The 15,849-nt window shown below is 34.8% G+C and overlaps 1 protein-coding gene across 3 annotated transcripts in view; it reads right to left on the reverse strand.

The window, feature by feature from the left end:
• Positions 1-15,849, reverse strand: part of STXBP5 (syntaxin binding protein 5) — a 196,064-nt gene that overhangs the window by 112,061 nt on the left and 68,154 nt on the right. For all 3 annotated transcript variants that reach the window (XM_004368844.2, XM_023729224.1, XM_004368845.2), the window contains exons 5-8: positions 14,927-15,061; positions 13,352-13,415; positions 11,506-11,589; positions 6,583-6,706 (exon numbers count right to left, since the gene is read on the reverse strand). In XM_004368844.2, the coding sequence (XP_004368901.1) occupies positions 6,583-6,706; positions 11,506-11,589; positions 13,352-13,415; positions 14,927-15,061 (407 nt within the window). The remainder of the gene's footprint in view (positions 1-6,582; positions 6,707-11,505; positions 11,590-13,351; positions 13,416-14,926; positions 15,062-15,849) is intronic.

The following is a 15,849-nucleotide window of genomic DNA, read 5'->3' on the forward strand; positions in this document are numbered from 1 at the left end:
AGCTGCTCCTTGGAAACTCTATGGGGCAGTTCTACTCTGTCCTATAGGGTCCCTATGAGTTGGAATTGATTTGATGGCAATGGGTTTTTTTGGTACATCTCTCCCAAATGAAGAAAGCCGCTGGTCCTACTTGGACAATTCAATCAATTAAAAGACTCAAACTAAAATTAAAAAATTGTCAGGATAAGAAAAAGATGAAATCTGGTGTGGACAACTCATCCCAAGATCTAGGACCAGGCCTGTAAACCCTTTATTCCCAAACACCAGACCACATATATATACAATTCTTAGACTTTCCATATTTCTTTTTCTAGTATTTGCTGTTCTTTTGTCTTGTATGCCTTTAAGATTATAGTTAAGTTACAAGTCTGCGGACTAATAACTTTCCCTTGGTAAATGAATGTTATTGAAATTATTGCTTTGCAACTAACTCTCATTGTTTTTAAAGTAGCTTTGTTCTATCAATTAGGTTTTACCAATTGATAAGACATTTGTATAGGTAAACCTTTCCATGTGTTTTAACCTAAAAACTTGTATTTTTCTTAATTAGTATTTTAAAAATCATTAAATTATTTGTCACACTCATTCTTGTTTACTCATACATGCCCTTATTTAAGGGACCCTATTTTAGTTTCTAGGTTATTTGTATGTTAATTTCTCCTGTTTATTTCTTCTAGACAATTTTTCTCCATTATAAAGCCTTTTTAAGTTCTTTGTTACCTTGCCTCTTAATAACTACTGAGGTCTGAAAAGATAATGCTTTTGTCAAATTAGCTCAGTCAGTAGCAAAAACTTCCTGTTGTTCCTGGATAAACAGCACCAGTAAAGTAAAGGAAGATATACACAAAATACATCAAGAAGCAGTATGGCTACATCCAGTCCTCCCAATCCAGATGTCATCAGTATCTGGCCTGTTTAGTTAACTTCCACAAGGGATAGGACCGTGGTTATGAACATTATTGCAAATTGGAATAACTGTGTTAATAACTGTTGTAATCATTGTTGGCATGGTCAAATGTATTATGAAATGTGTAGCCAAGGTCAGGCAAACAAATGTTCCAAAACAACTAATGCATATTGATTCTGGACACTTTTGTAACACAGTAGGTGGGTCCTGCACTTTGAACTAGTTTTCCTGAAAAGGTCAAGTCGTTCTTTCTCAATTCAGCTTTTGTCTCCAATAGATATATCCTGAATCTGCACAATATGGTGAAAATGAACACAGAGTATGGTGAAGAACCAGACAGTATCTGGCAGAGATTACAGGTGCATAGTGAAGAACCAGATGGTACCCAGCAGAGAGTACAGACAATAAACCTGAACAGTAAAACCCAACAACCATAAATTTAAAGACTTAAAACTTATAGACTGCCATCTAGGAAAGCAAAGTCCATGCTGAAGATAATGTAAGGCCAGAAGCAGAGTCCATGCTGAATATAATATAAGGCCATACAAAAGACAGTGACAGTGTGATCAAAGGATATTCAGCTGAAATCCTTGAGTGAAAGGAGGGACTGACGTGGAGAGTGGAAACCTCCTAAATCTTACAGGGCTTGGCCACAGTAAGGAAAGCTAGGATAAGGTCCAATTTCCCTTTCCTCTAGTTATGTGATAGAAAAACTGGCACACAGCTTTCTCCGTTAGTTAATAAATAAGCGTACCTAAGTAAAACAAAGAAGGAAATGCTCCATGACTTATGTTATCTAAGTTAAAGGTAGTTATAAGACAATGCCAGAACCCCCAACCTTTTAAACACTACTGCTCTTGAAGTTGTAAAGGATTTCATTTTACTTGGATCCACAATCAACACCCAAGGAAGCAGCAGTCAAGAAATCAAATGACCCATTGCATTGGGCAAATCTGCTGCAAAAGATCTGTTTAAAGTGTTAAAAAGCAAAGATACCACTTTAAGGACTAAGGTGTGCCTGACTCAAGCCATGGTATTTTCAATCGCTTCATATGCGTGTGAAAGCTCGACAATGAATAAGGAAGACTGAAGAATTGATGCCTGTGAATTATGGTGCTGGCAAAGAATACTGAATATACCACGGACTGCCAGAAGAACAAACAAATGTGTCTTGAAAGAAGTACAACCAGAATGCTCCTCAGAAGCAAGGATGGCGAGACTGTCTCATGTACTTTGGACACGTTATCAGGAGGGACCAGTCCCTGGAGAAGAACATCCTGCTTTCTAGAGTAGAGGGTCAGCAAAAAAAAAAAGGAAGACCCTCGACGAGATGGATTACCACAGTGGCTGCAACAATGGGTTCAAACAAAATTGGGCAGTGTTTTGTTCTGCTGTACGTACGGTTGCTATGAGTCAGAAATGACTTGATGGCATTTAACAACAACAACTCTTGAAAATAATTCAAATTTTAACAGTCAGTACTTCTGACCACCTACATTTTTAGAGTATTATACCATGCAAAAAAAGGTCATCCTCTTTTTTAATACCTGCCATTGGAAAAAAAATCACTTATTTACATTTCATTTGGGTTCTAGTTTTGAGAAAACATATTAAATCAATATTCTTTATTTATTTAAAAATAACTTTATATATTACAGACTCTGTAGAAGCTGATTTATACCATTTCTAAAAGTCTGCTCTCAAAGACCTAGGTTTTTGGTATAAAAAAGGATTAAGATTAAATAGAAAATCTCCATTTTTCAACCATCGCAGTAATAATTAATTCATCCAAGAAACACCAACAGACACCAAAACTATAGGGTGAAGTATGAGAAATAGTATATTTACAGAGTCTCAAAGTACCTCCTTCAATCAAAATACTTACTGATTAGAAATATAAATCAAAAATACTTATTAGCGTCAAAGGGTAAAATAATAACTTTATAATGGATAGACCTTAATCAAGTGATCAAGGCATGGGACATTACCAATATGGAACAAACCAAAATCAAGTTCCACTTAAGATGATGCAATAAGAACACATCAATCCTTCTGGGATATTCCTGCCAAAAAACTGTGCAACTTGAAGAACTATCAGACAAACCCAAATTGAGGCATAGTCGACAAAATAACTGACTTGTAATCTTCAAAAATATTAGTTATAAAAGTCAAAAAAATGCTCAAGAGCTGCTCCGGTTTGAAGGAGGCTGCACCAGGATATCGACAGGGAACTGCCAGAAATTCAGGCCAGATTCAGAAGAGGACATGGAACAAGGGATATCACTGCCGATGTCAGATAGATCCTGGCTGAAAGCAGAGAATATCAGAAAAATGTTCACCTGTGTATTACTGACTATGCAAAGGCATTCGACTGTGTGGATCATGACAAATTATGGATAACATTGTGAAGAACGGGAATTCCAGAACACTTAATTGTGCTCATGAGGGCCCTGTACATAGATCAAGAGGCAGTTGTTTGCACAGAACAAGGGGATACTGTGTGGTTTAAAATCAGGAAAGGTGTTCATCACAGGTGTATACTTTCACCATACCTATTCAACCTGTATGCTGAGCAAATAATCTGAGAAGCTGGACTATATGAAGAACGGGGCATCAGGACTGGAGGAAGATTCATTAACAACCTCTGTTATACAGATGACACAACCTTGCTTGCTGAAAGTGAAGAGGATTTGAAGCATTTACTGATGAAGATCAAAGACCACAGCCTTCAGTATGGATTACATCTCAACATAAAGAAAACAAAAATCCTCACAACTCACCAATGAGCAACATCATGATAAATGGAGAAAAGACTGAAGTTGTCAAGGATTTCATTTTACTTAGATCCACAATCAACAGCCACGGAAGCAGCAGTCAAGAAATCAAATGACGCATTGCACTGGGCAAATCTACTGCAAAAGACTTCTTTAAAGTATTAAAAAGCAAAGATGTCACCTTGAAGACTAAGGTGCGCCAGACCCAAGCCATGGTGTTTTCAATCGCCTTATACACATGCTAGGGCTGGACGATGAATGAGGAAGACCAAAGAAGAACTGACGTCTTTGAACTGTAGTGCTGGCGAAGAATACTGGATATGCCACGGACTTCCAAAAGAACGAACAAATCTGTCTTGGAAGAAGTACAACCACAATGCTCCTTAGAAGCAAGGATGGTGAGACTACATCTTACATACTTTGGACATGTCAGGAGGGATCACTTCCTGAATGACATCGTGCTTGGTAAAGTACAGGGTCAGTGAAAAAGAGGAAGACCGTCAATGAAATGGATTGACACAGTGTCTGCAACAATGGGCTCAAGCATAAGAACTATTGTGAGCATGGTGCAGGACCGGGCAGTGGTTCGTTCTGTGGTACACAGGGTCACTATGAGTCAGAACCGACTCGACGGCCCCTAATAACAACAAAGAATTATGACAACTAAATCCAATTCATATTAGATCCTCCCCTGCCCCTCAACATTAGATCTTTTTGATAAAAGGCAAAACTTGGTGATATGTGCTTGTTTGTAGAAATAGACAGCAGAAGATATAGGGAGATTGGGCACCGTGTAGACAACTGATTCTCAAAAAGGAAAAAAAAAAAAACCTCTTTGCACTATTCTTACAAAACAGAATAAAATTTAGATAAACGTCAAGTTGCAAAGTCTGTATTAGATATTTTTACCATCTTTGACTCTAGTTTCACTTTCTTCCAGGCTTGAAAAGAAAGATTTTAAAACTAATCCTTATTGCGACCTGTTTGGTATTCTTGATTCCTAGATTCCATTGGGGTTGGAAGAGCCTAAGATTTATCGAAATTTTCAGGTGTATCACCAAGATTAGAGGTCTAGGTCTAGGAAGGAGGCAAATAATTTAAGAAAAATTGGAACCTTCTATCATTAGGGGTATCCTCTGAATGTACACATAAACAGATCTCTAGCAAATTTAAAATAAGTGCTTTCCAGAAGATGACAGCAAACAATATGTAGTAACAAAAATTGTTATTCCTTCCAGAAAACAAACATACCTAAAAACCCATAATGCCACAAACAGATAAAACTAGTTTTTAATTATACTATTTCTTTAATTTCTTCATTGCAATAATTTAGAATGTACCAATTTAGGGGAAAAAAGTAGGTATTCATATATTAAAGTAAGCAATGGTGGCACAGTGGTTAAGACCTCAGGATGCTAACCAAAATGTCGGTAGTTCAAATTCACCAGTCACTCCTAGGAAATCCTATGGGGCAGTTCTACTCTGTCCCAGGGGTCACTACGACTTGGAATTGACTCAATGCCAACAGGTTTGGTTTGGTTTTTAATGAAATATTTGCAATAGCTACAAGGATATTCTTCAACACACTATCTGTTGTTAAGAATCTCTTGGGGTAGAAGCAGAGAATGCAATAAAGAGATAAGAATTCCTATATACTCTCTGAGTGGCACAAATGGTTAAGAGTTTGACTATTAGCCAAACGGTTGGCAGTTCAAAACCATCCAGAGGCACCTTGGAAGACAGACTTGGCAATCTGCTTCCAAAAGGTTACAGACTTGAAACTCCTATGGAGCAGTTTTACGCTGCACACATATGGGCCCACCATGAGTCAGAATCAACTCAATGGCAACTAACAACATCCAAAACCTAAATAAGGCTCTCATAATTTGTTTTTAAAAACCCTAAGGATCCTTTTAAGTTCTATAAATACCACTTGTACAGAATAGTTAACATAGCAGGCCTGAGACTGCTGTCCTTAGAAAGGCCTGCTTGTAAAGTTGGTCCGTGGTTGGCATCTGGGAATTTGACTTTTTGAGGAGGGGGGAGGGGCTCCCATCATTCTCACCACATAATAGACACTCACAGTGCCTGAACTGTTTATATAAACAGTGCAGTTTATGCAGAACATCACTTTTCTTCTGGAAATCTGGCAGTTTGTAATTCATGAAGCAGAGGGTGACTAAATGACTAACTCCTAGTAAAACCTCTGGACTCAAGGCTCAGGTACCTTTCCCTGGCTGGTAACATTCCAAATGCACTGGTTGGAAAAGTGCATTGTGTGTGACTCCACTGGGAGAGGACTCTTGGAAGCTTGTTCCTGGTTTCCTCTAGACTTTGCCTCATGTGCCTTTTCCCTTTCCTGATCTTGACTTGTGCATTTTCACCGTTAATAAATCATAGCTGTGAGTACAACTATATGCTGAGTCCTGGACATCCTCCTAGTGAATCGCTGAACTTGGAGCTGGTCTTGGAGATCCCAATGCACTATTTTAATTTATAAAATTACTTTCAATACAGCTCCAAATATTTCAAGTACAATGTTATAACATACATTAGCAATTAATAACTCTAAGATGCAAACAGCTTAAATTAAGTCCTATATCGCAAAAACATGTAACTATTTACTTTTTGGATCACTGGAGTGATGATATTCAGAAGATTATGTGACATTCATTTTCCCAAAGTTCAAGTTCACAATTTTAACTGCAAATAGGGTTGAGATTTTAGTACCTGGCTTGTAGATATTATCTGTATATACCTAAATATTTTTAATTCCCTCAAAAATGAAAGGAACCCCATCCTCATTCTTAAAAACAAAAGAACAAACAAATTCAAATACAAGCCCTAACAGTTTATTCCCCAATACAATTTAGGTAGTGCTTAAAAGTGACACATTCTTACCATGTGGAGTGATTGTCTGCACAGGCTTGGTAGGTGACCGCACATTCCATATAGTCAAGGTGCCATCTGAATGACTGCAAATGAACTGTTTTCCTTCATGATGCCAAGCAACAGAGTGGATAGCCTACAGAAGAGGGGTGAAGAATTCCATTTTTAAAAACAAAAATTTATTCAAACACCAAACTATTTACAACTGGTTTATAATTTTTATTTTAAACTTTTTCATATTTTCCAAGCAGAAGTAAATATGTTAACTTTACATTTCCATAATTATCAGGCCTCTTGCAAACAAAAGAAATTTAATTCGAAATTGGCACTGCTTTCTTTTTACTTTTGTTATTCCTCAAGCCAGCATAAGAAGGATATGATAGCAATATACGTACTATTGACAAGTACATGAAAACAAAATGTATTCTTGTAGTTTCTCTGAATAAACCATACCTAAATATAAACTATCAAGTAGTTACAAAGAACACATCATTAGAAAATTGGCTGCACTGAGAGATTAAAACAATATTTCTAAAATTAACTAACATTGTAAGAAGACAAAAACGTAGATTTGCAGGTAAAATCAATTAAAAATACGGAAGGTTGAACTTCAAGACATCCTATCCCCTCCCACACAGTAATGATTGAAGTAATTTCTAGAAATTAGAGGAGACCCTCTTTTGGCTAGAAAATTATTTTATACCTCTGAACCACTTAAAAAAAAAAAAAGGCATTTGTACTTTTTCTTAAGTCTTCTTGAGAAACTGATGCAGACATTTATGTAAACCAAGTGGGAACAGCAAATCTCACAAACCAGATCTGTCATGCTCAGAATGAGAAGCAAAGTGGGTTAGGGGCAAACATGAATAGTTGATGGGAGAAGATCTGAGGTGTAAAGTAGGACACATAACCTGAGATTAAGAAATTTTGTATGCAGGTGGGCTTGTGTATTTTTCAAAGGAGAGAATAGTTTCCAGTAGATTCTTAAAAAGTTACTTGATAAAAAAAAAAAAAAAAATCTGAACTATAGACACAGATGAATAAGAGGAATAAGAGGACCAGGCAGTGTGAGAGATAAAAGGCAGAATGAATGGAAGATAGAAGAATATAATGAGTGACAGATGCAAAAGTTGTGGAGGAACAAAAATAATTCAGGATAGACAACGTGAAGACTAGAAAGAAGGGGAGATGAGACAGCCACTGGCAAAAGCTCTAACGAAGCAGTATATACAATTCTACATGTTTTTTAAAATATGCAATGTCGGACAAGAAATCACAACCATAATAAAGGTCTTGAGCTAGTTAATGGATTAAAAGAGTGTGGCATCAATATTTTCATCTTTAATACAATTTTTAAAAAACAAATGCACTGCTTACTATGACACATACAAAAAGTTTAGTGTCTATTACTAGGTTTTGGTAAAAGTAGTACCTATGATGTTTTGTGCTTTTCTTATCAAATAAGAGGGCTATCTTGACAGACAATTCTCTGGAAAGATAGAGCCGGCTAGCTATTCACCTATCAAATTTTGCACTCACTAACTCAAAAAGGTAGGTTTTGCGAACAAATCAGTATTATTAGAATCACTTCACAGTAAAAGTTATATATAAATCTTAGTCCAGCTGCTCTTATGTTACACATCATTAACAATATTTAGTGAAATTATACCAAAAATAAATTTTCTCCTAGAAAATAAGATAAACATTTATCTTAACATTCTATTCAAAAGCAACACTGATTCTTAGCACAATTTTTATATATACTGTTGCTAGAACACTTAGAAAACTGTCAAAAAAAATTTATAATGCAGACTTTTATTTCAAATTATAATGCTTACAAATATATGGAAAGGAAATATTGAAAATATTCTATAATTTTATTATTCTCATGTAATCAAATAACAAAGCGAATGTTATAACATTCAATGAATTCTTTCCTGTATACATGAATAATACATTAAATTGTGCAGTTTTTGCCCTAATATTTTAACTAGCAATTAGTTCCAATACAGAAGGCAAATAATAGTAATACTGTATTATTGAACAAGATAATTATTGAATTATACATTTTATAAGATAGTTGATTAAAAAAAGTATCACATATTGGATATTAAACAATTCATAGCTTCTCTCTCTCTAGTTAAAGATTTTAAACGTAAGTTCAAATACTACCATTTTCAGTAAAAATAAAACTCAAGAGAACTTTCTGAAGTCTTGATTTTTGATAATTTTGAAATTAGATGTTTTGGAAATGTCACCTAATTATTATTTTTTTAAAGTATTGTTTTATCTTTGGTGGATGTGTGTGAAAGAGAAAATAAGCAGAAAATCAGCTGTCTTAAAAGTAAGCACCAGTCTAAACTTGGAAGAAAAAGATCTTAAAGGTGTAAATACTTTGATTAATATCTGTAGTGCTAAAAAATATTTCTTTAAAGCTGTTACTGATTCCAACACTGTGAGTTACAAACATAACTTATGTCAACATTCTTTTAAAAAAGGCTTTGACAGTCTTGAGATACAAATATACTCAAAGGTCTAGCAACGCAAAACTTTTCCTTTTTATTTTACTACCCATATTTCTATCAGTTGCTTCTCAGTTTATTAGGAAAAAACAAAAAAAAATTCAAAAGGCACTGATAAAGGACCCTACACATATGACAAAGAATAATCCTTAAATAAAGATGTTTGCATGTATATTAAATTATCTTAAAATATATTTTTGTATTTATATTTGGTATTTGACTTCTGCAACCACTTTGATTATTTTAAAAAGAATACTGATATTTTATTACCAGTTATAGTCTAAAAAACTGAGGAGATATAATTTTCTACATAGACTGAAATATTATATGCAGAAAACATCTATAGAAAATTAAGAATACCACTCACATATGCTCAAAAACTATCATTTAGACATAACCAGGGCAGAGGAAAGTTTACCAATTTGCAATCTGTGATTACAAAGCAACAAAAGCTTAATGAATATACAAAGATGGATTTCTGTTCCCATTATTCCCACTCATCCATATCACCCCTACAAAAAGGAAACTGTCATGGATTGAACTGTGTCCCCAAAAAATATGTGTATCAATTTGGCTAGACCATGATTCGCAGTATTGTGTGACACCCACCATTTTGTCATCTGATGTGATTTTCCTATGTGTTGTAAATCCTATCTCTATAATGTTGATGAGATGGGATTAACAGCTGTTATGTTAATGGGGCAGTACTCAAACTACAAGATTGAATTGTGTCTTGAGCCAATCTCTTTTGAGACATAAAAGAGAGAAGCGAGCACAGAGACATGGGGACCTCATACCACCAAGAAACAAGAGCCACGAGAATAAGCGCATCCTTTGGACCCAGCGTCCCTGCGCTGAGAAGCACTTCGACTGGGGAAAACTGATGACAAGGACCTTCCTCCAGAGCCAACAGAGAAACACTTTCCCTGGAGCTGGTAACCTGAATTTGGACTTTGGCCTACTAGATTGTGAGAAAATAAACTTCTGTTGTTGAAGCCATCCACTTGTGGTATTTCTGTTATAGCAGCACTAGATAACTAAGACAGAGACTAAATAAACAATCAAAACTGTACCAAATAGAAGTAAATTGTTTCTAAGGAGAAATCTGTTGTCATTTGTATCTTTCTCTGTACAGAATGTGCTTTTTTCCTCTGGTTGTTTTTAAGATTTTCTTTATAACTGGTTTTAAGCAACAGAATTATAACGTGCTTTTGTGTAATTTCCTTCATGTTTCTTTGGCTAAGGGTTATTTGAGCTTCTTGGATCTCTGCGTTTATAGTTTTCAGCAAATTTGGAAATTTTTTGGCAATCATTTCTTCAAATATATTTTCTATCCACCCTCCCCATTCTGGGACTCCAATTACATGTATATTAATTAGTCTGCTTGAAGTTGTACCATAGATCACTGATACACTGTTTATTTTCTTTTTTCCTGTTTCATATTGAATAATTTTAATTGCAATGTCTTCAAGTTCATTAATCTTTTCTTCCATAATATCTAATCTTCTGGTTATCTCATTCAGAATATTTTTCATCTCAGACATTTTATTTTTCATCTCTAGAAGTTCCACTTGTGTACGTTTTTAAGTCTTCCATGTCTTTCCTCAACATGCTTATGTTTTTGTCTATCTTCTTCAGCATATGAAATCTATTTGATACTATCGGTTTTAATATCCTTGTCTACTAATTCTCAGAAGTCCTGGTGGTGCAGTGGTTAAAGTGCTCAGCTGCTAACCAAAAGGTCAGCAGTTCAAACTCACCAGCCACTCCCCAGGAGAAGATGTGGCAGTCTGCTTCTGTAAAGATTTATAGTCTTGGAAACTCTAAGGGCAGTTCTACTCTGTCCTATAGGGTTGCTGCGAGTCGGAATCAACCTGATGGCAGTGGGTTTGGTTTTCCGATTTTCTATTAATTCTACCATCTGTGTCACTTCCAAGTCTGTTTATATTGACTGCATTTTTTCCTCATTAACCTACTGCCATTGAGGCTATTCCAACTCATGTCAACCCCATGTGTACGACAGTGGGACTGTGATCCACAGGGTTCTCAATGAGTAATTTTTGGGAAGCAGATTATCAGGCCTTTCCTCCAAGGCACCTCTCAGTAGACTAGAACCTCCAATCTTTCAGTGAGCAACAGAGCACATTAACCATTCATACCACCTAGGGACTCCTTCTACTCATTATGAGTCATATTTTCTGGCTTCTTTGCATGCTTCCTTTTTTTTTTATTTGACAGGGGTGGCAAGGAGATTTTATCTTTTGAGCTATGAGAATGTTATCCATTATAAAAAAATTTTTCGAGTTACTGCAATCACAAAGCTTGCCTAAACTAAAATCACCAATTAAGTCGAGAAGCTGCTTTGAATGACAAAAAAATGACAACTTTTGATTAGCAAAACTAACATCATTACCTCATCATATGTGTATCTGTAGTCAGCCTTCTTTGATTTGAGGTCCCATAAGACTACTGTTCCAGATTCAAACCCAATCAAAAGCTGTGATAAAAGAAAAAGCCACATTACCTAGGAATGACAACAATTATATGAAACACTTATTTGTTGACAATAAAGATAACTATTGTCATTCATATGGTTCAAGTATAAACTTATAATTAAACATTTTTGGAACCAACTCGACGGCAACAGGTGTTTTTTAAATTAAAAATTACTAATAACATAGATGACAACTGAGAACATTGCAAATTTATATGCCTTTGACAATTAGGGACTCAACGTACATCATGAAACTGATTTTTGAAAAGGAAAACAGTACTATTCACCTTTATTAACTAATATATATAATAAAATATTAATAAAACTTAACATTTGTATATGCTTTAGAGATTACAAACTTTGCTAGTTCAACACATTATCTGGCAATATCAAGATGGAAGGAAAGTCTTCATTTATCTCACCATGCCTCCCACCCAAAGGCTTGGATTTTACACAAGTATCTTTCATAAGAAAAAAAATAAGGGAGGGTATAGGTTACTGTCACTTGTTTCATATTCAGTTTCTTTCAAAATATATAATTCTAATATTGTGAGTTAATTCCAGCAGTCCAGTTATCCTTTTGTTTTCCCAGTAAGGCAAACTAAGAGAACAGTATTAAACAATATACAGGCAAGATCTCTCCCACCAGTTGAAAAAAGTAAAACCTAAGTAAACACCCTCACAAAATCCAGAAGTTTCACTCAACTGATTTCTAATAGTGATTACAAGTTTCCCAGCATTTACTTAATCATAAAATTACACAGGTAGAAAAATATCATTATTAAACTGAAAACTTCCTGAAAGATTGGCTTGAATTCAGTAATAGATTCATGGGAAAGAAAATTTTGATTCCTAACTGTGTCAACTAACATTTAACTTACAGCTAAAAAAAACCTAGTTGCTGTTGATTCTGACTCATGGCAACCCCATGTGTTTCAGAGTAGAACTGCGTTCACAGGGTTTTCAATGACTATGACCTTTGGGGGAAACCCTGGTGGTGTAGTGGTTAAGTGCTACAGCTGCTAATCAAAAGGTTGGCAGTTTGAATCCACCAGGCGCTCCTTGGAAACTCTATGGGCAGTTCTACACTGTCCTATAGGTTTACCACTAGTCGGACTCGACAGCAACAGGTTTTTTGGTTTTATGACCTTTTGGAAGTAGATCACCAGGTCTTTCTTCTGAGATGCCTCTGGGTGGATTCAAATTGCCAATCTTTCTGTTAATAGCCAAGCACTAAACTGTTTGCATCACCCAGGGACTCCACATAAGTTAACAATAGCTAGGTACTGACTGTGTGAAACTGGCTTCAAAGTACTAAAAACTAAATGTAATTAGCACAAGATGGTCTAAAATATTATATTCAATAAATTATATTTTTAAAAATCTCTATTAATTTGAGATGTTTATGAGGAAAAATTTAGGGAGGATGAGATATAAAAACAACTCTAACATAAGGCAGTATGTGATGAGCACCATAAAAATTGTATAACTAAAGTATTAAAAAGAATTCACAAGAAAAGAAAATATTTTTGGTTCGTATTATCAGAAAAGCTGGGAAAATATTCTGAATAAGTCAAATACAAATAACTTTTAATAATATTTATTTTACTTATTTTTAACTATTTTTGGTTATATAAAATAGTTAATAATTCTAATTCTTCTACTTGAGTATATAAGATATATAATCTCTGTTAGGAACCTCAATTGTGGAGGTTAAGTGTTCTCCTAGAATAGTTCACATATGTAAAAAAAATAAAAGGTCTACCTTTCCCTCATCCATTGGATTATCACTTATATGGACAACAGGTCCTGGGTGAGATTTAGATGACCTAAAAAAGAAAACGTTAATAAGCTGTTTTCCTCAATTAAAAATGTCAATACAACTATATATTCATTACAATAAGAATAAATGAAAATAAAAATATATTTATGAAGGATGAAAGCACTTCAGTAAGTGATCAATAATGGGTGTATAGTTCTTAATATGTATTAAAATAGCAATAGAGGGAAAAGGTAACTCTCTCGCGTTGATGCAAGCCAGCAAAATTTACAATTAAAAACACTTCCTGTATAGGAAAGAGTCTTCAATTTAGTCAAAGTTTTCAGCCCAGGAAACCTGTTCTTATGGTAGCATTCTCAGAGCTAATATTTTTAAATAAAGCAGCATCTAAAACATTAATATTTCACTCAATTCTAGCCTCCAATGGGGTATGCCATCTTGTTCCACAGCTCACACCAGAAAGAGCAAAAATTCTATTCTATTACTACAATCTACAGCAGTAATGCCACTTATACCTTCTCAGAGAAAAATAAACCTTACAGATAAGAATATAGTTGAATTGATGTCTACAGAGTGTGAATAAGCGTATCTCTATTCTTAACCTCCTAGGGTTGAGAGACCACTCCACTTCATGAGAGCCATCTGTCCATCTGTAAAACTATACAGACACCTGAACTGGGCCTACCCACTAGATGTTATGACAGATCATGAAACTCACACTAAGAAGGGTCTGACTGCATGGTAATAACATCCCCAACACAGTCAGGAAAATAAGGCTTTAAGCACTTTTACAGTTGCACCAACACATTACTTAAAAGACATGCCATAAAATTATCTTTCTGTAAAGAGATATAAACGTCAAAAAAAAAAAACAAAAAAAACACACATATACAGAAAAAGATCCTTAAACTGAAATTTTTATATCTGAACAATATAAAAAGAACTTGTAGAAGAAATAAGATGCAAACATTTTTTAAGACCAAATGAAAAGTTTACACAACACATCCTTAGCATCCTATAGTTAAACCTAGTTTTTGTTAATATTAGCAAAAGAAACCATCCTTGTATCAAAACTAAGTGAAATTAACTTTCAAGCAAATTCTGCAATATGTTATCTTTAGCAAACACTTACATTATGTATTTGTTAATTATTAAATCATATCAAGTAGTGGTTTAGATTAGTATTCTTCAAATACTAGTGGGAACCCATTAGTGAGTCATGAAATCAGTTTACAGACCATGACCAGAATTGAGAGAAAAATAATTACAAGACAAGTGAACAAAAGATGAGGTACTCTGCACCTAGGAAAATGACTGTTTCATTAAACTTGTGTTACAGTTCATATATATATATATATATATATATATATATATATATATATAGCATTAAAATCTACAAACAGCCAATAGGACAATAGTTGAAAGTGAATAATAAATGTGTATTTAATAGTATGAACATCTGACACATATTTTATTTCAACGGATATACTGACAGGCTATTATACAGATATTATATATGGAACTGATACTTTCAGAGACGGAGTATTTGCTCAAACTTACAGTTCAATGGCTTTATTCCACATAATGACGTATCCTGAGAGTGTGAAGGACTCCACATTGACAATATGTATATTACCTCGTTCAGTGCCTACATAGAGCCACTTACTCTGGAAAGGCAGATGGCAAAATGTTACCCTGCAAGAGAAAATACATCCAAAAGGAAATAAGAAAAATGTCTGGTAAATTTTATTAAATGTATTAGAGGGTCAATCATGACACATGTAATTGAGGAAAAGCAAAAACGATATACAGCCATCAGATTTATAAATGTATTGTGATTAATATTTAATTCTGCTAACTCAACTTTTAAGTCAAAAATAAGGCCCTACAGTAAATAGCATGGCATGACGGAAAGATGAGCTTTGAAGTTAGAACGTGTTTCAAACCTCCTGTACTTCACTAACTGTGTAACCTTGGGCATATCAAACTCAACTTTTAAGCCACAAACTATGATCCCAATACCTACATCACCTCTGGAAACTAGTGCATTTCCTAGAAGTCACTAAGCACACTAATCCATCTCAGTATCTGTGCTAAGTATTCTTCCCAGGCAAAGTGCTCCTCCCTCCCCTATTGTTCTTCAACTACCACCTCTCATTCAAATTGATATTCCAATACTTATGTACCTCTATCAGGCTTCCCTTGTACTTTATTTTATTTTTATTTTTTTATATTTTTTATTGTACTTCAGGTGAAGGCTTCCAGAACAAATAGTTTCTCATGAAACAGAAGTACACGTTGTTTTATGACATTGGTTAACAACCCCACAACATATCAACCCTCTAACTTTTCAACCTCTTTTTTTTTTTTTTTGGTGAAAATACATACAGCCAAAGATACACCATTTCAAAAATTTCTACATGCACAGTTCAGTGACATTGACTACACTCTTCGAATTGTGCTGTTATCAGTCACTTAAGATG

Source organism: Trichechus manatus, unplaced genomic scaffold (genome assembly GCF_000243295.1).
Source record: "Trichechus manatus latirostris isolate Lorelei unplaced genomic scaffold, TriManLat1.0 scaffold00002, whole genome shotgun sequence".
Classification (NCBI taxonomy): Eukaryota; Metazoa; Chordata; class Mammalia; order Sirenia; family Trichechidae; genus Trichechus; species Trichechus manatus.